Here is a 25282-nt window from a genome sequence, read left to right as displayed (position 1 = left end):
TATTTTTATTTATTTATATAAGAACCGGGGTATAGGCCAGATGCGTGGGAGGGTGAGAGAATTCGCCAGAGACAGCGGGGAACAGAACAGGCAGACTGACTGAAATACACTGCTGAGGGGAGCAGTGGGCGAGACAGGAGAGGTCTGCTGCGCCACGTGGGACCCTTGCTGGCTGTGATCCAACCAGTGCTGCAGAGGCTGCGGACAGCTTCACAGCGCTGAGCTCAACTGCCTGCGCCACCAGGGGAGGTCCCTAAGTAGGTCATCTTCCCTAGGTTGCAAATGATACTGAGTTTATTCTTGCCTGATTAATGAATGAATTCTTCAATGCTGTATGAATAAAAAAATAGCATCTGGAAAAATGTACCCCAGGTCTTTCCCCCTTCTTAAAAGGCAATATCTTATTTACTCTATAATAACTTTTTAAAAAAGATTTATTTATTTATGCATACAAGAACTGGAGTGTAGGCCAGAGGTGCATGGGGTGAGAGGATTCATCAGACAGAGTGGGGAGCAGAACAGGTGGATCTACTGAAATGCACTGCTGAGGGGAGCAGCGGATGAGACAGAACAGGTCTACTGTGCCATGTGGATCAGCTCCTTGGCTGGCCGGGGATTGAACTCTTGCTGTAGTGGCTGGAAGTACTTTGATAGTGCTGTCCTTAACCCCTGTGCCACCAGGGAGGCCCTATAATAACTTTTTTTCTCTTTGTTCCTAACCAAAAAGAGAAATGAGTTAATGTTACACAAGATTTCAGTCTCCATATTAATCCATTCTCAGTTACTTTGTATTGTTTTAAATTGGTCAAAGAGTAAGTTATCATTCCATGTTATATAGTATATTTAAGCATCTTAAATTACAAAGCCACTTTGTTAGGAGAATCCTGTTAAACTGCTTTAATCCTATAAATCTTGTAAGGGGTTTGCCTGATATTCCCTCTTGATTACTTCTAGTGGTGGTGTACTGATAAATACTTAACAATTAGCTCTCCGGGGAAAAGATCCTGATTTGTACAATTTGCTTATTTCTTTGATAGATAGAAGATTAATGTCTTCTCCAAAAGCTGTCCACTTCATAATGCCTGAAGCCTGAGACTATATTAGTTTGCATGGCAAAGGTTTCAGATGAAATTAACATTGCTAATTAACTGGCCTTATAATAGGGAGATTATCCTGGATTATATAGGACCCAGTCTAATCGGAAAAGTTCTAAAAAGTGGGAAAAGGAGGTGTAATTACAGAAGAATGATCAAAGAAAGGCAATGTTACTGGCTTTGCAGTTGGAGAAAGGAGACCATGAGTCACGGAATGTGGAAAGATTCTAGAAACCAGGAAAATGGAAATGGATACTTTTAGAGCTTCCAGAATTGGAGTTTAGTCCAATGAAGCCTGTGACTGGGTTCTAACTTATATAACTGTAAGATAACAGATTTGTGCTTTTTAGCCACTAAATTCACCATAACATAGTAGAACCCATGTCAGGGTTCAAGGTACCATTTTGGTGATTAATCATAGATTGGAAAAAGATGAGAACAGTTAGCTCTTGGGAGCTGAGGTGAACTGTCAGTAGCTTTAGCATAACTCTGAGCCAACTCAAATAAGATAGCCTAGTTTATTTTCTGCTTTTAATTCATATTATTTTCATAAAATGATAAGCCAGGAAAAAAGTAATACAAATATTATCATTAAACTATTTTTTTAGTATTTACTTTTTTGCTTTTCCCCCCTTAGGATCTAAGGCAGCTAGAAGTTGGTACATAAGCAATTAAAGAAGAAAAAAGAGGTGGGATAGGGTCATCACATTGAACAACTCCTAAGGGGACCTTTTCACATAGATTAAGGTACAAATGATATCCCATGGAATTAAGCAAAGTTAAATCATCAGTATGATTTTAGATTTTTATACAAATATAAAAACCACTGCTCTTTGATGAAGTGTTTTAATTTTTAAAATAGAAACTAAAGCAATTTTTAAAATTAAAACTTAAGAATAGTGTAGGAAAATCATGGAGTTTGAAATCACATAGACCTTGGTCTTACTGTCTAACCAAAGCAACCAAAAATAAATGAAGAGATCAAAAACACTAACAGAAATTATTCCAAACCTTGAAAGCAAACAAAATATCCTTTAGTAGATAAGTAGACAAAATGGATATTCAGAAAATTGATAATTGTTTATTCACCAAAAAAAATCAGTCCATGGAAAGAGGAACCTTAAATACATATTACTAATTAAAAGAGGCAATTCTGAAAAGCCTCCATGTTGTGTAATTTCAACTGTATAACATTCTGGAAAAGGCAAAACTATGAGACAATAAAAAGTTCAGAGGTGGATGGTGGGATGAATAAGTGGAGCATAGGATTTTTAAGGCATTGAAAATACTCTGATACCATAGTGATTATACATATCATGTATTTTTCCAAACCTATAGAATGAAGAATACTGAGTGAACCATAAAGTGACTTTTGAATGATTGTGATGTCAGTTTAGGCTCATAATTATAAGTAACTTTCTGTGGGAGATGTTCATAATGATGTTGATTATGCAGGTGTCAGGAAAGAGGATATATAGAAAATCTTTGTATCTTCCTGTCAGTTTTGCTGTGAACCTGAAGCTGCTCTAAAAAACCCAAAATTGGGCCTCCCCTGGTGGCACAGCCGTTGAGCGCTGAGCTGCCCGCAGCCTCTGCAGCGCCATTTCCATCCCCGGCCACTGGTGAGGGTCCCACATGGCACGACAGACCTCTCCTGCCGCCCGCTGCTCCCCCCAGCCAGTGTATTTCTTCATCAGTCTGCCTGTTCTGCCCTCCGCTCTGGCTCTGGTGAATTCTCTCACCATCCCGTGCTTCTGACTGTACCCAGAGCTTATATAAATAAATAAATAAACAAACAAACAAACAAACAAACAAATAAATAAATAAATAAATAAATAAATAAAATAAACAACAAAACAAAATTTTCATTTAAAAAAGAGGATGGTTAGAAAAAAATTCATGTGATTTCCAAACAATCTGCAAACTTAGTTTTTTCCTTCTAGCATCTTTCCTAACATGTGGCCATGGATTTAATACTTACGGTGCCTTTAAAAACTTTATATGCGTACATCTACTAACCCATTTCACACCTCTTGAGTACAACACTGAGGTTTTCAATGTACCCATGAGAATAAAATCTCTGTCTGTGTTGTTCATCATTGCATCTCCAGGGCTTTGTAGTGTCTGCACTTAATAGACTCACAATTACTCATTGATTGAATATATAAAACATAATGTGGTTGTAGAGGCTTTTGATTTATAGATATTTTCTCAGTGATAGTATAACTTAATTTGTTGATGGTAGCTGAATTTTGAATGAATGTTTATAAGTGAAAATTCAAGTGCTTGTAGGTTATTAAAATGAAAATAAAATGCAGTAAATGCTTTTCTTTTTATAAGCATCTAAGGGAGCATATATAAAATAGCAATAAAATAGCTTTTGAAAACCCTAATTACTGACAGGTGTTTACTATGTAGAAACCCATGCTATTTATTTGAATTACTCTAGAAGAATAATGTATACAGGCATTTTAGTTTATCATTATAATATAGTAATATACCCCTCTTTTTTTTTTTTACTAGAATCCCACAGTGTCTAACAGTCATAAATAAATTTATAGAGTTGTTTTTCATTTTGAAGCAAACTGATTATGAGCATGAAATGTCCTTTTAGTTTCCTTACAATAGGTAAATAAAACAAAGAACTGATTGGATAATGATAATAAGTTGCTCCATGTATAAATAGTTAACTAGATGCCTATTATTAATTATTAGATCCATAGACAGTCAAAATAGATCATGTTACTAGTGAATATTGGTCAAAAACCTATTTTAATTCTAGTTTTGAACTTGCCTTTCAGATAAGTTTAATTTTGAGTTCAAAAAATGTTATTTCCAAGAGAAGAAAATGAGTAATATGTTTGCTGGCATATCAATTTGTAGATGTGATCACAGATCATAAACAATTGCAAGAAATACAATGCTACTTATTTATTAGAATGCGGTGAGAATTAGCTCAATGGGAAGAAAACAGAAAGATTTTTTAGCTAATTTATATTGCTGCTTAAAAGCACACACCTAATGAAATATTGTGTTAAGAAAGAAATGCTTAGCAAGTAAAGAACATGAAGAAACATTGAGTAATCAGACTGGTAGGCATAAAAAATAAAGCTTAAGGAATTAGGAGGATTAATTTTGCTCTTGCTTCTGTAATTGATAGGCAGGGAGAGAGGGAGCTCTTGTTGAAATGTGCAAGGCTATTTACATTGGTTGTCTGGCTTTTTATCCTCACATCAGTCCTATTGGGTTATTATTTTTCTCATTTCCATATAAGAAATATAAAATTCAGGGAGCTGATTGAACAAGTGATTCAAAGACTCACTACTAGCTTGTAAGAACAGATAATTGAATCCAAATCTACATTGCTCCAAAGATCCACTCTCCTATGCCTCTTCTCTGGCAAGATTCTACTTATAACTATGCTTGCCATAGCAGCTTATGAAAGGTGTCAGTAATTTTGAGTCCTAAAGCCTTTAACAAAATCATCTGACTTTACAAATCTGCAAACCTAGTGGGAGTAGCTTAACCTTTTCTTAAGTATAGATTGCTCCTTTCATTGCCTTGAGGCTATTTTTATTCCTATTTTGACAGATGAAGAAACTGGAGTGTTGAGGTTAAGTAAATTAGATATGGTTGCACAAAATACAACTGCTGAAATGGGATTCGAAATCAGTCAGGGTTACTGCAGAACATATACACTTAACCCCACTGTACTAAAATAGCAGGTTTCATGGAGGAGGAAATAAAATCTTCCCTACTACAGGTTTCATTATCTCCTGGTGATTTCTGCTTCTCTGGAAAGGTGACTGGGGATAAAGGGAGTGCAGCAGAGGGGAGTATAGAGGTGAGGTAACTCAAATGTTTTTCTTTAATTTATTGCTCTGGTGATTGCTTCATGGCTCGTACCTGTGCTGGTATATGCCATGGGAGTCAGGAAAACAAAGGGTATATATCTGGATAGTGATAGATAGGGATATAAGATATAAAGTTTAGCATAGGGTATGTAAGCTATTAGTAATAGAAAAGACTGAAAATGTGATCGAGGACTGATCAAGAAAGGAAGAAAAGATAAGAAGATTAGATTTTATCTAATCTGAAGAGGAGCATTTATGATGGGTGCAATCAGAGGTTTGCTTTTGAGAGATTAATCTGGCATAGTTGTACATGGGGAATTGGAGAGAGGAGATTTTGGAATTAGTAAGTTCAACTGAAATGCTATTTAAAAAATGTTTTACTTGGGTCCTTGCTTCCAAGATGACCAAGAAAAGAAAATAATGGCTGTGCCGAAAAGGGCCCTGGCCACATGCAGCCTATTCACTGCATCAGCTGTGTGATGCAGGCCTAAGGACAAGGCCATTAGGAAGTTGGTGATACAAAACATAGTAGAGGCTGCAGCCTTCAGGGACTTTTCTGAAGCAAGGGTCTTTGATACCCATGTACTTCTCAAGCTGTACGTGAGCTACATCATTGTGGTGAGTTGTGGAATTCACATCCATGTAGTCAGGAATGTATTTTATGCTCCTGAAGCCCAGAGGATCAACACCCCCACCCCGATTTAGACCTCAGGTGCTGCCCCAGACCTCTTCGAAAGCCCACACAAAGGAGCTAAGTCTTTAAGGACTGAAGAAAAACTCTGGGGAGAAATAAAATGGAAATTATGCTTAAAAAGTAAATAAAAATAGGTTACACTGCATATATTTATCAGGGAAATATTAATTATTAAAACAGAAAAATGCCGGTCTTAACTCATGATACTATAACAAAATACCATAGATCTGGTCACTTAAACAACATAAATTGATTTTCTCATAGTTCTAGAGCTGAAAGTTAGAGAAATACCTGCATGGCTCAATTTCTTATCAGAATGTTCTTCCTAGCTTTTCACCTCTCTATGGCATCACATGGTGAGAGAGAGAAAAAGAGAATGAAGCAAACTCTTTAGTGTCTCTGTAAGGCTACTAATTTTGTCATAAGGTCCCCACCCATTGAATATCACCTAATGCTAATTACATTTCAAAGGCCCTATCTCAAATAATATCACATTAGGAATTAGGAATTCAACATATGATTTTTTGGGAAATAAATATTCAGTCTATAATCCTTCAAATCATCATTGCTTAATACAATAGCATTTAGTGAAGTTCAACATAGGTGCTCCTTAACCTGAATTTTTTATGAGTCATGTTCAGGAATTTATTTTTATGCTGTGAGTCTATCCTCTTGTAGGACCTTGGAGTCTTTTGCATAAATTTGGCAAATAGATAAAGATAATGGAGGGTCATACGGAGAAGGTTTTATAGGACTTGCCTGAAGTGGTTCACATCACTTCTGTTACGTGCCTTATACAAAAACTCATTCATGTGCCATAGCTAATTTTAAGGAGACAAACAGGAGAATGTACTTTAATCAGTCAAGATAGTTTAGATTATGCTGTTGTAAAAAAGCAACACCAAAATTGTCATTAACCTTACCAATGAAAGTTTATTTCTCACTCATTGAGTATTTTCAAAATAGGTCAATCAGGAAGCTCTGCTTATCATAGTTACTGTACCCCAAACTAATGAATATCTTATTTCCTAAAGTAGCCCCCTAGTCATTAAAACATTTGAGTCATTCTCTTTTTCTCCTACAAAGTGGTCAGTTTATTTGTATCTAATAAGGAGTTAATCTCAAAGTTGAGATTGATCCCTAGGAGATGTGTAATAGGTTCTACATCAGGGGTGATGTGTAATAATTTCTACTAGGTTAGTGCTAGATACAATTCCTTTTAATCCAGAAATTTAAGAACTGCAATATATGGTATTGATGAAGATGACCCCACTGCTGATAACAGCAACACTGCTATGACTGAGAAGCCCCCCTTGAAAGAGATGAAACACTTCACACATGGAGAAAGTAGACCAAGCTCTCTGGAGAATTACTTGTACATGTACATGTAAAATTCAGGGAGGCTGATTGAATAAGTGATTCAAAGACACACTGCTAGCTTATAAGAACAGGTAATTGAATCCAAATCTACATAGCTCTATGTACTTTATCTTCATTCCCTCTGATAATATATTTTCAAGGACTTTTTCTTTAATTTTCTTAGCACTTGTGGCATGATGATAACTAAAGGGGAAGATTTCAATCTTTTAAGTGTGATACTGGGATACTTCAGGTACTAGAGTAGAGCTGGATGTTTTGTAGTTTATGTTGGTTTGTTTTAACAGACAAATGTAACAAATGTTTAGCCCTTGTGGTCTAAACTTTCAGTGTTCAAACAAATTCCTTAGTATGAATCTGGTGACTTGGTGTTTATGGGAAAAGCATTTGTTAAAACAACTTTCATCTTCTGGATTTACTCTGTAATATTTCTGTCCCCTGTAGTTATCAATTGCATGTCTAATACTCTAGAAAATGGTATGTTGAATTGAACCAACTTGATGGGAATAACTATCTATAGTTTGTTTCCCAAAGAAAATTAGCAAAATTATAAGTCTACTTGTTGTAGACATGTTGTAAAGCCATTCAAAAGATAACTCAAAGTAAGTTTTGTGAATGTAAATGTAGTTTCCAAGTCACATTCTACTTTGAAATATAGTGAATTAATAAAGTAAAAAGGAAAAGAAAACAAAACATAAAAAAACTATAAGACGAAGTATCCACACCCAATCTACTTAATATATAATTGTAGAGCAGGGACAGAATAACTGCAATAAACTTTTCTATTAAGAAAGAGTAAGAATAGGAACACACAGCAGTCTCTTGTCCATTATAATTTTGAAATCCCTCCATTTTATAAGGGCCCCTGACCCTTATATGGTAGTTGACATGGAGAATTTATGATGGACACAGTCAGAGGTGTGCTTTTGGGAGATCAACCTGTTAGATGGTGAATTGGAGAGAGGAGATTTTTGGACTTAGCAAGTCCAAATGAAATGCTACTTAAAAAATAGTTTAGGTAATGTTCTTGATTGGGTCTCTGATTCTACTTTCTAGGAGGTGCTGCTCAGCCTGTTACTCTGTGACTCTCAGGTCATCCCTTTTGAAGATTCCATTATTCCTGTTGGTCTCAACTAAAATAAACATTGGGCGGTATGCCTTCTTTAAAGTCTGAATAACTTTCTTTCAATCTATCAAGAATTATGACATGAGTAGTGCTAGGGAGAGTAACAGTGGGCCGAAAGTTCAAAATTTACAATGCATAATTGGGAATGAGCTACAGGTCATAGATGGCCACAAGTAGAGATGACATGATGAAAAGAATAAGGGTATATTTCTTTATTTAGGAAGAAGAATGGGAAAATGGTGTGGAAATAACTAATGAAGAGCAAGAAGGACAACTACACCAGGAAGGGCTTTGGGTAGGAAAAATTAAATATATATATATATTTATATTTGATAACTCAGTTGATACTACAATTCCCACTGTGCCTGTTAGTGTTGCTTGTGTAAATTGATTGACCTATTTAACTTGCCTATTTGCATAAAAGATCATATTTTGTTAAAAAAATTCACATAATTCACACGAACGTCTCTGCTCTGAATGCTCAAAGCAATAGAACATCTGGTAACTCGCTTTTGAAGTCACCCCTACATAGTTCGTTGAAAAATTTAATTGACTTAATTTTCTAAAAGAGATTACTTTCCCTAGAGAGTCTCTAGGCAGAGAGACAACAAGAGACTATGACTAACCCTCTGGTTTGTCTTTCCTTTGTAATGTTTTATCCCACCCACACTAACATGGTCCATGTCTTTGGCTATGATGCCTCTGCTATCACTGTGATTACCTGCACAGGCTATATGAAATCTTTTTTGGAGACCTAACTTTCAATCTTACAGTCAGACCTGAATGAGTCACAGGTCAGCACCCATGAATGCTACTTTTATGATTATAAAACACTAAACATGCTTACTGGATGATGGAACAACCAACCAACAATTTAGTTAAGTAGATAAATCAGAGGAGGCTATTTATATATTAGACAACAAATACTTTGGGAAATCTTTTGTGGATGTAAAATATAGGCATTTAAAAATTTAAAAAAATCCTTAAAGCTGCTTTGTTTAAATTCTGATCTGCTTTTTCATCTTTTGAATTTATACAAAAATTTAAAGCATATAAAAGATGGTGCATAGTCAATTTAATTTTTTAAAGTGGGAATATATCATAGACCTCTGGTACAAGTGGTCCTCAACATTTCATTGTGACGGACTTAATTATTTTTTTTCTAGCGATTCAATATTTTGAAATTTTTACCAACATTTCACGCCTTCTTTTTTCTTTCTCTGTTTTGTGATGTTTGTGTAATTTTTTTTAATGCTTAGCTATTACAATTATTTCACAATGGCTTATGAGTTTTTTTGAAACATAATTTTAATTAGTCACAAAATATAACAGTGTAAGATTCACACATTTATCTAATCCCTGATTATTGTACATTTAGGTTGTTTTTGTGACTTCTTCCTTTTGAAGTGTTCTTGAGCCAGGATTTTAATTGAACAGCTAATGGACTTAGAGAACTGACCCCTTGTAAGGGACCATTGATGGGCATTAGAATTGGGCAGATAAAGTGAGATGTAGTTGAGGTGCATGTATAGCTGTTATTATACTCCATTATAGCCCTAACTTTAAAATCAGGTTCTGACTCTGGTCTGAAGTTGGGAGGATAAAAGAACAGCAGCACCAATTACATATCAATTTTTTTATAGACTGTATTTCATGATGCCGAAACAATTCATTGAATAATTCATTACAGTGAAAATATGACTTTGTTTCAAATCTTGCTATGCTACTAATGGTTGCTAGAGGGCAGCAGAAGCCAGGAACTGGCCATAAAAGCAATAGCTTGAGTAGGCTAAAGAGCCTCTGTCCAGGTCTGGAGAATGATGTGTTCAGTGTTGAGACTGAAGATTGAATTCAAGGAGTCTATAATAAAGGTCTTCTCAGTAACTTGAGAGGTCAACAAAGTAAAGGAGTAACAAGAGTGCTAAAAGGGTTTAGTTCTTAACTGCCCCATACCTACGATGTTTTAGAGGATTGAAACAAATAAGTGAAGACTAGGGAGAATCACCAAATTTAAGCCCAAAACATGGGTTACCAGGATATCCATTTGAAGGAGAGGGTAAAGTTAAAACTGTGGTCAAGTTTGAAGTGCATCAGGAACAAGATATTTGTATAATAACCAGGGATGTCAGAGGGCAGTGACAATATGATATCACCTTGAGCAGACCTTCCATTTGAAGAGTCCACATGTGAGAGCAACAAGTGAGCAAGCGTAAGGGCATAAAAACTTGGGGATCTGGAAGCTATAAGAAGAGGTAGAATTTAGTAAAATATTTCCTTCCTCCTGATAGTAGAAAGAACAATGGACAAGAGTCCTGAGAAATGACAATTGGATTTAAAGTCTAGTGATAAAATAGTTTTTTGATTGTGAACAAGTCACTAATCTTTCTTGGATTTCTGGTTTCTCATGGACAAATTGGGGGTTTGATAGCTGAAATTGTAGGACTGGATTGGTTGGTGATTAGTTTAAACCAAACCAGTTACACAGTGTTAGCAGTGGAGACGATAGCCAGCATCAATCCTTTTTTATTCTCTGCAAATTTTCCTAATGTAGTTAGGCTGAGAGTGTTGCAATTTAATTTCTGCATGTTTCATACTATGTGTTCATATAGAAGGAAGAAGAAAGTTTTCCCAGGATTTATTGATTCTATTTTATTTTATTTTTTTAAGATTTATTTATTTATACAAGAACTGGGGTATAGGCCAGAGGCACAGGAGGGTGAGAGAATCCACCAGAGACAGAGCGGGGAGCAAAACAGGCAGAAGGACCAAAAACACTGCTGAGGGGAGCAGCGGGTGAGACAGGAAAGGTCTGCTGTGCCATGTGGATATCTCCCTGGCTAGCCAGGAATCCAACCAGTGCTGCAGAGCCTGCGGACAGCTTCACAGCACTGAGCTCAACCTGCTGCGCCAGCAGGGAGGCCTGTTGATCCTATTTTAATTAGATGGATGTGTTTATTTATTAAATCTTTTTTTTTTTTTTAAAGCATAGATCTCCCTTTTTTTTTTTTTTAAAAAAAAAAGATTTATTTATGCATGCAAGAACTGGGGTGTAGGCCAGAGGTATGGGGAGGGGGTGAAAGGATTCACCAGAGACAGAGTGGGGAACAGAACAGGCAGACTGACTGAAATACACTGCGGAGGTGAGCAGCAGGCAGAACAGGAGAGGTTTGCTGTACCATGTGTGTAGCTCCCTGGCTGCCTGGGGATAGAACATGTGCTGCAGAGGCTGCCAATAGCTTCACAGTCCTGTGCTTAATTCCTTGTGCCGCCTGGGAGGCCTCTGTTAAGTCTTTAAAAAATTTGTAAGGGCCTCCCCGGTGGCGCAGCGGTTGAGCGCTGGGTTGCGAAGCTGCCCGCGGCCTCTGCGGCGCCGGTTCGATCCCCGGCTGCTCCCCGGCCACCGGAGGAGGGTCCCACATGGCGCGCAGACCTCTCCTGCCGCCCACTGCTCCCCTCAGCAGTGTATTTCGGTCCTTCTGCCTGGTCTGCTCCCCGCTCTGGCTCTGGTGAATTCTCTCACCCTCCCGCGCTTCTGACTGTACCCAGTGCATGTATAAACAAAACAAACAAACAAACCAGCAAACAAATAAATAAAGCATGCCTCTATAAAAAAAAAAAAAAAAATTTGTAAAAGAATACAAAAAAAATAAAATACTGAATACTGAACTTCAGTTGAGTCAGAGAGTTAGGAAGACTTGAAAGGATCTTAGAGATACTTTAAATTTGTCTAATCAGATTTTATATTTTTGAATTCTAAAGTACTAGATAATGATATACATATTGTCAAAACATTCATCATTTCCTTTCCCCCAATTATCACTGTATAGTTTTGAACAATTTTTTTTGTTTTCAAATTTCTTTCAGATTTATTTGTAATCCTATTTTAAAATGGAAGTTATTGCTATTTGAATTTTATGCCTTTATTGGAAAATTTAGTTAAGTAGATAAATCAGAGGAGGCTATTTATATATCAGACAACAAAATACTTTGGGGAATCTACTTTCTTGTGAATCCACATGGGGATGTAAAATATAGGCATTTAAAAATTTTAAACAACTTTAAATTTGCTTTGTTTAAATTCTGATCTGCTTTTTCATCTAGTTCTATATAAAAATTTAAAAAATATTACAAAAAATGATGCATGGTTAATTTGGATTTTTAAAATGGTAAGATATCATAGACCTCTGGTATAAGTGATTTTTCAACCTTTCACTGCAAAGGGCTCTTTTAATTATTTTTTCTCTAGTGATTCAGAATTTTGTAATATTTTGTCTATTTTTACCAATAAAAAACACACTCCCTGAATGATAATTAGGCTTTCATTGTAAATTAATCTGAAATATATGACATAGCATGAATTCAGCTATGATACCATCCTGAAATATGAATTTCAATTAAGTAGAAAAAAAAAGTGTTTAATACAAATTCACTGTGAGCAAATACATTAATTCTATTAAGGCTTGGAAATAGCTCTAGGACTCCTGAAAGCCCTAGGGAACTACTTTTCTTTAGCTCTCTCAAAGTGCGGATGAGTGGCCCAATCAGTTGTTTAAAGTCACTTAACAAAAAACTTAAAGAAATCCAGTGCTTTATCTTCAAGACTGTATGTTTCCTCTTATTTAGTATTAATCATTCCTGTGATCGAAATGATTAATACTTGTCGCAAAAAGTGAATGAAGATTTGGTTTTTTTTTTTTTTTTCCCCCTTTACGTTTAGACAATACTGAAAGTTTTCTGTTCCTCTTGAAATACTCAATTCACAAGGACCCCCCTAAGGAACTGAAAGTAAGTCTAAAGTAAAAATGTTTTACTTTCTCTGTTTAATAATGGGTACCATTTTTTCATCAAAGTCTTGTCATGAGCCAGGCCTTTACAGGCATCAGTTATGGTCTTTACAACCATCTTGTGGGGTGGTGACCACTAGCATTAGGATGTAGAACAGCACAGAAGTTAGCAGCATTGACTCGGAGTCACAGAATGCCTGGTGCTTATCTATATTCAAATTCTACACTGTCACTTAATGGTAGTGTGTGCTTAGTTTCTTCATCTTAACGATCTTGATACATAGTACCTCGCTCAGTATTGCTGTAAGTGAGAAAGAGGAAAGCAGTGCTTGAGAACCAAGAGAGCCAGGAAATAGCCTGGCTCTATCAGCTAGGTGTTTGGTGTTATTGGAAGCAGACATGACACTGACTGCTGAGCACATACAAGTTTATAGAATATCAGTAGTAGAGAAGGCCATTTTTTTTTTAAAGATATATTTATTTATTTATACAAGCACTGGGTACAGTCAGAAGCATGGGAGGGTGAGAGAATTCACCAGAGCCAGAGTGGGGAACAGAACAGCAGACCGACGAAATACACTGCTGAGGGGAGCAGTGTGCAGCTGGAGAGATCTGTCGCGCCATGTGGGACCCTTGCCGGTGGCCAGGGATTGAACCGGCACTGCAGAGGCTGCGGGCAGCTTCTCAGCCCATTGCTCAATCGCTGTGCCACCGGTGAGGCCCAGAGAAGGCCATTCTAATTGTGATCAGTCAAGACTAACACAAGACCACATTACCCCCAAAACACAATGATTTAATATCACCTTATTCTGGCAGACATAAATGACAAATTTCTATCAATTACAAATCTAACCTTACTCTGTTCTTTCTGACTTCTATAGAAGAATTATTCCAATGACAATTATAGAATTACCTTTGCTGTTCTACTTCCTATATAGATCTCCTCCTATATAGCCTGACAGAAGTCTAAATCCCAGTCCTTTGTTTAACACTCATTTGATGAGATTCCCTACAGTTCTCCATGATGTGTGTCTCCCTCACTGGAACAAATCAAAAAATCCACCTTGTTTGACCAAAGGTGTGTTCCTAGTGCTTTTAGGCTAGAGGACATTGACATGAAAAATGAATGACTTTATACATTGAAAACACTAGAATAGTGCCTAGTCTCTATAAAATGTTCAGTGGAAATTACCTATACAGTGTTTTATGATTTTATAGATGTTGGTATGGAATCTCAGAGAGAACCCACACCTGGAATGTAGTAGTGCAGAAGCTCAGTTCAGGTTTGTTATGCTCCAGAGCCCAAGATTTTATTGTACCACATTGCTATGCTTCGATTCCTCACAATTGCTCTATCCCTCCTGTTAGGAGGTACCTTTACTGGCTCCTGGGATTTAGATTTTGTCTTGATCTATGTTTAAATAAAAATTCTTTTCCTTTACACAGCATTGAAAATCAGCCATTAATCCTTTTCATTTATGTAGAGGCTTGTTAGGTGAAAGACCTTCAGATTTTCTGTCTTTTACTACAACTTTAGTCTTTTGATCATGGTAAAACTTCCTTTTATCCTTTGAAGTGTCATTGACTGAAGAGGCTATGGTAAAGAATGTTAACTTACCTTTTGTAAGATAAAGTGACTGGGAGACAAGAACGGCAATAGTCCCAAGCTAGCCCCAAAGTAGAGAAGTCTGAAGATGGGACCTCAGGGGTAGGAGGACTCAGTGAAACCATCCTGTTAACTGAGTTGATAAGGTAATGTCAGGGAATCTCAAAGGAAGACAACACACTGAAAGTAAACCATGCTTGACCTCCAAAATCATAGGTAAATGAGAGATTGGCAATAAATTAGATTATGGGTGTAAGTGCCTCTTGCATTTACTCCTCCTCTAGTTTATCAGTCATGGGAATGGGTGTAATTACTTTGGGCAAGAACATCTAATTGAATTTTCTTCCTAAATGTGTTTCTGGAGGTAGTGGTATTCTGGGGGATATTAATAAGTGTTCTGTGAAAGACAGTTTAAGGGTCAATTTTTGGAATTGTTCCAACCACGTATACTTCTTGTAGATTCACAAAAGCTTATTAATAGCAACTAAAAGCTATTAAAAATGCAGCTGCATATCTGTTTAACGTTGTGAAGGAGGCATTTCCCAAATTCATTTGAAATTAAGACTTTTTTTTACTGAGAACACATTATCGTCATCAGCAGCAACAGCATTATCATAGTTAACATTCATGGAGTGCTTGCTATACACGGGGCACTGTTCTAAGCACTTCACATGTATTATTTAATTGACACAACAATTTTATTATTGGTGGGGGATTGAGGCAGAGTAGTTGAGTTTCCTATTCATGGTGACACAATCAGTAAATCAATATAGAATATAACTGGTAATGTCTTAGGAGAAAAAGTGGGGAGTGCTGTTTTGACCTAAGGAGGTAACAAAGAGAAAAGAACTGATTCAAATATTCTGTCACCATTTACTGAGAAACTAGTATGAACTAATGCTATTGAAAGTACTGGAATAAGTACTTTCAGTAAGAAAGACAGGCAAGGTACCAATTGTTATAGAGCTTACATTGTAGTGAGCAGAGAAAAAAAAACAAACACAAAAGTAAATTAACAAAAAACCAGGTAGTGATAATAAATGCTATGTTGAAAATAAAGCAGAATGGTTTGCTAGAGTGTAGATTAAGAGTAGCTAAATTATTCTTGAAAATTAATTGCAATGCTTTTGTCAAATAATGCAGTTCCAACTACGACAGAATAACCAGCTTAATATTAGTATAACCTTTTAATATTACCTTTTAATATTAGTCTTACTGTTTATTGATTATGTGTGTTTGACCTGTTGGAAAGATTATCAGTTTGGAATTTATATTTTTAGAGCAGTTTTTTTTCCAAAATGGGGTCAATGAAGTATATTTCCAAGGAATTTTATATATTATTGTGTCTATGTGAAAATATTTTTGTAATTAAATATGTTAAATGGATGTCTTCACTACACCAATTATGCAGAGGCTTCAATATACCATTTTTTTTTTATTTTCTGAGAAAGAAATATAGTATACAAAATCCTAAACTTAAAAGGACTGTGGAAACTTCTCTTGTGGGAGCTTCTCCTGGAAGCAACATTCTGTGGACCCACTTTGGAATGCATTGCTTTAGAGTGCTCTCTCTCTCTCTCTCTCTCTCTCTCTCTCTCTTTCTCTCTCTCTCTCTTTCCTGCGCTGCATGTTTGTGGTACTATTGTGATGATTAATTCACTTAAAAGAATTTTTGGTCTTTTGCATTGATGTAGAATAATCCCTTATTAAATTCTCCTTTGTTCTTAGAATTCTGAAAAAGCTAGATTTCAGATCTGAAAGAAAAATATTAAATAGAAAAGTATTATTCTTTAATATTCTGAAATCTTGTTAATCCTGCTTATTGGCCTGTGCATATGTGAGTAGAAGATTGGACTGGAAACTAGATAATCTAATTTTCCACCCCTCGCTTGATTGTTATCAGTGTTTCTTGATAAACCTGTGCTGCTTTTGAGATCTAGTAGGTACTATGTGTTATGTGCACTCTATCAATTAAAAAAAGTATACCTTTTTCTTTCTAACATCGCATACATGTAATACATACACATATAAAACTCCCCTTTTGAACACAAGTGTAACAAGTAACAGTACATTTATTTACACCCCCCCACTTTATTTTACAATTAATCTTGACAATGTTTTTGCATCAGTATGTAAAGATCTGCATTGTTAATAAAAAGAAAAAAGAAAAGTACTACGGAGTATTTTACTATTTAGATTGTTAAATTGTTCTAATTATATTGCACTGTATGGATTACTATACTTTGATTATTTTATAGACATATAGTGACTTTTAAATCATTGTCCAAAAGTAAAATCTCCTAAATGGTAGACTTATAACTGGGGTTAATTTTGCCTTGATAGTTTTACTTTAATAACTCTATCATTTATGAACCCATGTTTTATAATTTAAAAGGATATTTTTGCTTTTCTTTTGGTTGGTTTGGTATAAAAATTTTTACAGGTTTCCAGAACACTGAAATTTTTAAACTTGTTGCAAAATCTAACTGGTTTCTTTATTAATAATTCTTTCCAATTTATTAATAATTCTTTCCAATTTTTAATCCAGTTTACTGCATCATAATATTAGGTACATCTTTCCTCCCCAAATTATATTTTAAAAGCTTTTGAGTTCTTCATTTTTAAGTTTTAGACTTAATACTGTTCCACATGGATTATTGGTCTAAGGTACAGTACTGCTGCATATTTGGTTGATGTCTTCCTATATAAACAAGTCACGAATAATATAAATGAGTTTAGATTGGATCAGATACAATGAGAGTTGAAGAGTGATGGTTCATGCAAACAAGAGAGGTGATTAGTATTGTTCTTGCTGCATGATAAATTACACTATATCATGCATTAAAACAATGGATTGTCCTTCAGGATATCAAAGAATTTTTAGCAGACAACATGATGGGAAATATATAGTCCTTTATCATTTCACAAAAAGTGTAAGTTACAATAACAATTTTGAGAATTCTTTTCAAATCGCAGAGAGCAGAGTGGTGCCAGCACTGATGAGAATGGACATTCCTTGTCCTTGGTAATGGGTGCAGTGTATTTTATTGCTCTTTTCCTTTTCAGTACTGTTCTGTCATGACATGTAGGCTGTTTTGATCTTTGGGTACTTTGGCTTAAAGTGAACCAGGAACTGTTCTACATTTGGGGGTGTCAGTAGGATTCTAATGATTCTGTTTGATCTACTATGCTAAACACAAATGAAATAAATCAGGAGAAATACACACAGTGAGTATATTTCTACTTCTGGGCACAAGGCAGTTGCTAAGCAACCTGTGTCAGACTTCTAGGTCATCTGTTACAAAGGACACAAAGTCAATGCTCACTCAAGACACATAAGATCATAAATGAAAGAAAATTATTTTGTTTGATTCAAGTAAAACTGTTTGGATAAATGTACAATGGTTGTGGGATATGAAACATCTATTTTCAGATGTGTTTAAGGGAGCAATGAAATTGGCAAAAAAAAAAAAAAAAACAAAACTACTTTCAATCCGAGCAGTCTGGGAGGACAAAGAAATAAATTAAATTTTGTATAAATTGTTCCCACTTCCCAGGATTTACCCTCAGAACCCTGTGGTTATCTGTGGGATGTAACAGCCTTAATAGGCCATGCTGTAAACCTTCCAGCCTCATAGGAGTCCAGAGTACACCTTTGAAATTTGGCATTTTATTGACAACTATAAAATCACTGATAGTATTCTTTCACTTTCTATAATACCACATTTTCTGATATGAAGTCTGTAACTAGAGGACGGTTTTATCCAAACAAGAAGTTTATGGGGTTGGTTTTAGACTAAGTATGGAGAAATTATGGTTTTTGCTTTGCAGAACCTATATCTAAAAATATGTGATGATTTTTCTTCTTCATTTTTTTCTACACAAATATTTTTCTTCTGGCATTAGACTACTGCTTGGCTGATCAAAACATTTCATTGTGCTCTGTTCCAAAGAGTCATCACTAACTATAAGTTCTCTGCAGTTACTGCTTACTCGTCACTTGGCTTTTGACAAAGTTGTTTTTTTAAACTCATCCAAACCACTAGTTTTGAAAATGTAAAATATGGATATAAATAGACATCTCATGGAATTGTCAGGAACTAGTGAAATAATATATATCAGTGACTAGTGAATAGTATTTTTTTCATTTTGTAATAATTATTACTAATGTCATAGACTACTAGGACATAATATTCTAAATTGGATTATTGTATATTATCTACTAAAGGAATAAATACTTTTTGATTTATATATTTTTTTATTTTGTTGTTCATTCTCCTCTCAGGTGTAATCCCCATAAAATCACCACCACCAAGACACCCATGCACCATCAACTTAGTCTTTATTGTTTCACTGAGCATAATCCCTTCTAGCAACATCCATGTTGCTGTGAATGGCATGAGTTTATCTTTTTTGATTGCTAAGTAATATTCCATTGTGTATATATACCACATCTTTTTGATTCAGTCATCTGTTTTGGGGCATTTAGGTTGTTTCCATATCTTAGGTTGTTTCCATATTTAGGTTGTTTCCATATCTTGTAATATGCTGCAATAAACAGGCATAAATACTTTTTTAATGGTAAAGTACAATAACTCATGTTTTCTACTGAGATTTGTTTTTGAGAAAGTGATCAGATTTTCCTTGGGTTCAAATAACCATTGCATTGAAGTTTAAAAAATATTACAGCTGGAAGTACTGATGACAGCCCATTCTTGTTTCTGCAATAAGTACTAAGTACCTAAGGTTTGTCAGTAAATGAATGTTTCTTTTTATAATTGTAATATCTTTATCATACAGATGATAAAAAAAAAGTCTATTACTCAGTCTTACCTCTCAGACTTAAAGATTCACTTTGGAACAGAGGCCAGTTTTTTCATTTTGGAGAAGACATTTTGGGTTTAATTTTGGGGGCTTTTAAAGAATCTGTTAATAATGATGAATTCAATGATTCTATAAAGTCAGTTGGGAAGAGCACTGCTATAATAAAGTGAAAGATCCAGAATCCTTCCTTAGGGAGTTATCGTTCATCTTTTTTAGGTCTGGTTAGGCATAGGTAAAGTTTTCGCTGTGGCAATGGAGCATTTTATAATTTATTCAGTAAATATTTTTTGCATACTTACTATGTGCTAGGCACTATGTCAGAGGCTAGAATTACAGTGGTAAATTCTTTCCTCCTATGTCCCGACCCACGGGATTTGTAGGCACGAAAAGAGAAGGGCTGAGGATGAGGGGCTTGAGACAACTTGATGCTAGCGCATGCTTCTTTATTTTCCCTTTTCCTTCTCTTACTTTTCCATGTATTTCTTTTCCCTGTCTTCCTTACTTCACTGGCCTTCTCTCTGCTCCTCTTGCAGCACTCTCCTCTCTCGTGGTTCTCCTCTTAAATCTCTTTTCTTCTCTCTCTCTCTCCTGCGTTCTCCTTTTATATCCTGGTAGCTCCTCCCCGTACCTCCCAGTCTCATGTGATTTACAGGAAAAACCTGTGGTCTCCGAAAGCGAAACGGTAAAGCGAAACTTAACTCATGGCATCCATACGCAACACGGCGCATGCTCGGAAGGCTCCGGACACTCCTATATCTTTGAGGAAAACAGTAAAGTTATAAGTGTCATGAAGGAAATGAATAGGGTACAGGAACAGAGAATGTTACTTCTGGGTTGAGTAAATGAGTTTAGATTACATAGGGAGAGTGGCCAAGAAGGATTTTTGAGCAGGGGTCATTTAGACTGAAGCCACTCAGAGCAAAGTTAACCCCTGGACCTAAGTAAGCATTCAGTGTGGATAGCCCCACCTTAGCCTGTGTACCTGTCGATGACCTTTCTTTGTCTTCAGGACTATGGAGTTTGAGTAATACAGCACAGTCTTCCATCTCCTTTCCTGTATGAAGGCACTTTGCTTTTATCTTTGTTTCCTGAGACAGCTGTTTCATTTTACTGATAGATGCCATGTCATCCTTTAGCAAACCAGTGCTTCTTTCATTTTATGAGAATTGTTTTCTTCTACACATTTTCATTTCCACCAATGTCTTTTCATATAAATGATGAGCTCTTTAAAAACAAACTAAAATAATCTGTTGGTAGAGATCAGGGAGGACCATAACCCACAAATTAAAGTGTGGTTGTTCCATTTTGCGGGTTTGTTTTTCTGTCTTGATTACCAGTTTCTCAGTTGAGCATTGCTTAAAAAGGAATTTAGAAGGTCATTTATGTAGCACTAATTACTGCATTTTCATAGAATTTTAACTCTTGAAAATTAATGTTTTATATATTTAGAGACAAGGCTGTGGTATAACAGCAGTAATAAAAGCATCCTTGTATTGGTGGGAGCAGTGTTTTCAATTTGGCTACCTTTCAAAACACCCATGAGTTGTAACAGTGGGAATACCATTAATCTACAAAATTTAAATGTTAATAGACTAGTGGTCATGTTTATATATTTATATTATTAAAACCTAAAGTGAACAATTTCTATTTTAATCAAATCAGTGTCTACTTGTCTACTTGGATGAGTGAAAGTTTTCATAATTTATAATTAGCATCTAACACTGCTAGAAAGGTATTATGAAAAAAGAAGGCAAACAATAAACATAAAACAGAATGCCACATTATAATAACATCTGTAACCCATGTTTTAGTTCCATTGTGTTAAACGCACTATATGTGTGTGCCTTCTAAAACTTAGCTAGGAGGGATACAAACATGAATCAGTCATGCACATAATAGAACTGGTTAGAATTTATTTTTTCCTAAGGATTTTTTATTGCTCACCTTTAATTAAAAAACAATGGAAAACAGCTTTTCCCATTACAGTCAGTTCTTTAATTTGTAAAGATTAAAAATAAGTATAATTATAAATTACAAAGCAAGGAATTCAGTTATGTCAAAGTATAAGACAAACATTTTTCAGGCTATATTTACATTTTTATAAATAACTTTCAGACTGTATATATTTTCTAAATCTTTTCTATGTATTGTTTTGACAAGTACCCAAATATCAATTTTTAGACTTTTTTTCTGTGTATATGCCATACCAATAAAAACATCAACACAGACATTTGGGAACAAATGGAAAGAATTCCACTTAATTTGTAAAATGGTGTTTTGAAGAATTTGTTTAAATATTTATGGTAATTTTGGATGGTTCAACTGACATTTTGGCTATGGCTATTAAAACTTGGAATGATAGCAGTAATTTAATTACATTTGATTAAAGTTCTGTGTTTATCTTTGACTGACTAATAGGCTCATGAAATACTGATGTGTCCAACTTGACCTTCTTAGTGATCCAAATCAATTACTTTAGCTATATTTCTTCGTAGTTATCTCATTAATGGTCTTGCTAAGATAGCCCTCTTTTCTGAGAATATACCCAGCTTTCCTCAAATGACTCACTATTTCTATTGAATAAATTCATTAACAACAACCCTGCTCTCCTTTAAAGAATATTTAGACAGAAGACAAAGCTGCTCTCATTGTGACTTGGCTCTCATTCCTGTGTAAATGCACACACTTCAGTTATATTTAAACATAATATCTTGTTGAGTGGATGCAAGAAGATCTGGCCTGGATAATTGCTCTCTTGAGTCCTAATTCTTCTGTATCTGAACTTTGGAGCATTGGTTTTTTTTTTTTTTAAATAAAGTTGAAGTCTGAGGTAGAGAAAATTTAAAGAATATTTGTGTTCCTACCTCCATTCCAGTTTCAAATTAATTAAAAATACCAGAATACTACTTTATGCTACCACTTCCTTGAAGTTGAAAAGAGTTAATTAGGCATAATTACCAGCTGTTTTATTTGTGAATTTACTTTTTAGTGTGCATGACTATGACTCCTGTTGTAACTCAAATAGGAAGTGTCTATGTCTATATTTTGCCAGTACATAATTTTCTTTCTTCTTTTATGCATCTTCTCACCTTATGGCAACTGTCGCCAGCTACAGTCCAGTACACTGAATTAAATAGCACAAGAGCGGTTCCTAGGTAAATGAGCATTTAATCACTTTTATCTCCTTTTTACTAGCAATGGACCCAATAGTGGTAGGAGGGGTGGTAGGAGATTTTGCTTTATTGGAGTTTTTAAAATAGTTTCTAATTTAGCTATTATTTTTATTATGGCTTTTATCCTCAATTTCATTAAACTTGTAGCCACTCTTCCTTTCTCTCTTTCCCTCTCTCCCTCTCAATCTTTCTCAGTTGATTTTATGAGTCAGCTTAACAGGTTTATAATATCCAGTTTTTCATTAAACAAAAGTTCTCACCATTGTCACTGTTGAAGGTGTTTTTATATGTGATTAACATTTAAATTCGTATAATTTGAGTAAAGCCGATTACCCCAGTATTGTGGGTTCCAAATCAATTGTAGTCTTTAAAAGACCAGGCTCCAGAAAATAAAAAAAGGAATTTTATATCTAGACTGCTTGCAGACTCAAGACTACAGCATCAATTCCTGTTGGAACTTCTAGCCTGCCCTGTGAAATTCAGATTTGTCAGTCTCCAGAATCATGTGAGCCAATTCTTCAGACTCTTTTTCATATACATAATATATGCAATCTTATATTTATTATTAGCTAATTATTCTATTTTTTTCTATTAGTTTTGCTTCTCTGGAGAACCATAATATATACACTCTTATCTTCTATTACTTTCTTATGCTATCTTTAAACTTTTGTGTTTTTTTTTTTGATCAATTGTTATTAAGTTAATCTATAAATTATTGGGAATTTTCCTCGATAGGTTACCTATTCAACTAGGTTGAGTTCTTTGACATATTTTTCATGTAGCATTTTCTTCTTTCTTCTCTTTCTTTGTCCTTCTCTCTTCTGCTTTTCTTTCTCTTCTTCCCTTTCTTGTGTAGTGCGTGCATGCTGTGTCTTTATCTTTTTCAACATGCTGCCAGTGCAACTCTATCCAAAAATTCTATTTGTGTTATGACTCAATCTTAAAAAAAAATTTAATGTGGTAAGCACATTTCATTAGGAAATACTGTGTTGAATAGTGCTAGTGAAAGTGAACATCCTTTTTTGGTGTCCGATCTTGAGGAAAAGCTTTTAGTTTCTCACCATTATCTATTATTGTTATCTATACATTATCTATATATTATTATCTATGTATTATCTATACATATCTGTATATGTGGCATATACAGATTATTACAGCCTTTATAATGTTGAGGTATGCTCCATTTTGAAATGTTTTTATCATAAATGGATGTTGACTCTTATCATATGCCTTTTCTACATCTCTTCATATGACTATATGATTTTTACCTTTCCTTTTTTGATGTGGTTTTACATGATATATATAAAATTTTAAGAGTTCAAGACAGTATAGTTAACTATAGGTACATTATTATACAGCAGATCTCTAGAACTTATTCATCTTGCTTAACTGAAACTGAAACTTGCTTAACTGAAACATCATTGATTGGCAACTTCTCATTTCCTCCTCCCCCCAGCCCCTGGAAACCACTGTTTAACCATTTTATTCTATGAATTTGACAATTTTAGATACCTTATAAAAGTGGAATCTTGCATTATTTGTCTTTCTGTGGCTACTTTATTTCCCTTAACATAATGTCTTCCACATCATCAGTGTTGTATATTGCATATTTTTCAATGCCAAATAATATTCCAGTGTGTTTATATTGCATATTTTCTTTACTTATTTATCATGTGATGAACATTTAGATTGTTTCCAAATATTGGTTATTGTGAATAGTGCTGCAGTGAACATGTGAGTGATAATACCTTTTTGAGATCCTGATTTCACTTCTTTTGAATAAATACCCAGAAGTGGGATTGCTGGATCATACTGTAGTTCTATTTTAAAATTTTTTTAAATTAAAGATTTATTTATTTATTTATACTAACACTGGGTAGTCAGAAGCACTGGAGGGTGAGAGAATTCACCAGAGTCAGAGTGGAGAGCAGAGCAGGCAGACTGATGAAGTACACTGCTGAGGGGAGCAGCGGGCGGCAGGAGAGGTCTGTGTGCCATGTGGGACCCTCCCGGGCAGCCGGCGATTGAACCGGCGCTGCAGAGGCGGCAGGCAGCTTCACAGCCCAGTGACCAACTGTTGAGCCACTAGGGGAGGCCCTATTTTTAATTTTTTGAAGAATCTCAATACTGTTTTCTATAGTGGTTGCATCATTTTGCATTCTCACTATTAGTGTGTAAAGATTCCAGTTTGTCCACATCCTTGCCATCACTTGTTGTCTTTTGTTTTATTAGTAAGAACCATTCTGATATGTGTGAATTGGTATCTGATTGTGGTATTCATTTGTTTTTTCCTGAGATTAATAACATTAAGCAGATTTTCATATATCTGTTGGCTATTTTAGAAATCGCTAGCAGAAGGAAAACTGGAAAATTAACAAAATATTGGAAAATTAAATAACATACTTAGATAACCAATAAGTCAAAGAACAAATCAAAATGAAAGTGGAAAATGTCTTGTGAAAAATAAAAACAAAAATAAAACATAGCAAAGGTATGTAATGCTGCAAAAGCATTACTGAGGGAAGTTTATACTGATGATTTCTATCTGTCTATCTATCATCATCATTATCTATCTACACATTTATCTATTAAATTGAGTGGTCTGCACACTATATATGATTTAGGGGTATAGGTTCATAACTCTTCAAATGTATATTATCACATCATGTCCATCACTAAAACACCAATAATTCTCCATCACAGACCATTAGTTGTATGAGTTATTTATACATCTTTAAGCATCCCTTGTT

The 25282-nt window shown here is 35.1% G+C and overlaps 1 protein-coding gene across 4 annotated transcripts in view; it reads left to right on the top strand.

Annotated features, from left to right (window-relative positions):
• The window catches only part of NDUFA4 (NDUFA4 mitochondrial complex associated), a 74359-nt gene that overhangs the window by 10573 nt on the left and 38504 nt on the right, over positions 1 to 25282 (top strand). For 3 of the 4 annotated variants that reach the window (XM_054692391.1, XM_054692392.1, XM_054692394.1), the window contains exon 4: positions 8366 to 8440. In XM_054692391.1, coding sequence (XP_054548366.1) covers positions 8366 to 8440 — 75 coding nt within the window. Of the gene's footprint in view, positions 1 to 8365; positions 8441 to 12862; positions 12906 to 25282 lie in introns of those variants that run through there. The other variant, XM_054692393.1, reaches the window with a different exon arrangement.

The sequence above is a fragment of the Talpa occidentalis genome, unplaced genomic scaffold, assembly GCF_014898055.3.
Source record: "Talpa occidentalis isolate TD23 unplaced genomic scaffold, MPIMG_talOcc4v2.1, whole genome shotgun sequence".
Classification (NCBI taxonomy): Eukaryota; Metazoa; Chordata; class Mammalia; order Eulipotyphla; family Talpidae; genus Talpa; species Talpa occidentalis.
Note: the sequence above shows the minus strand (reverse complement) of the source record. Positions and strands in the feature narration are given on the sequence as shown.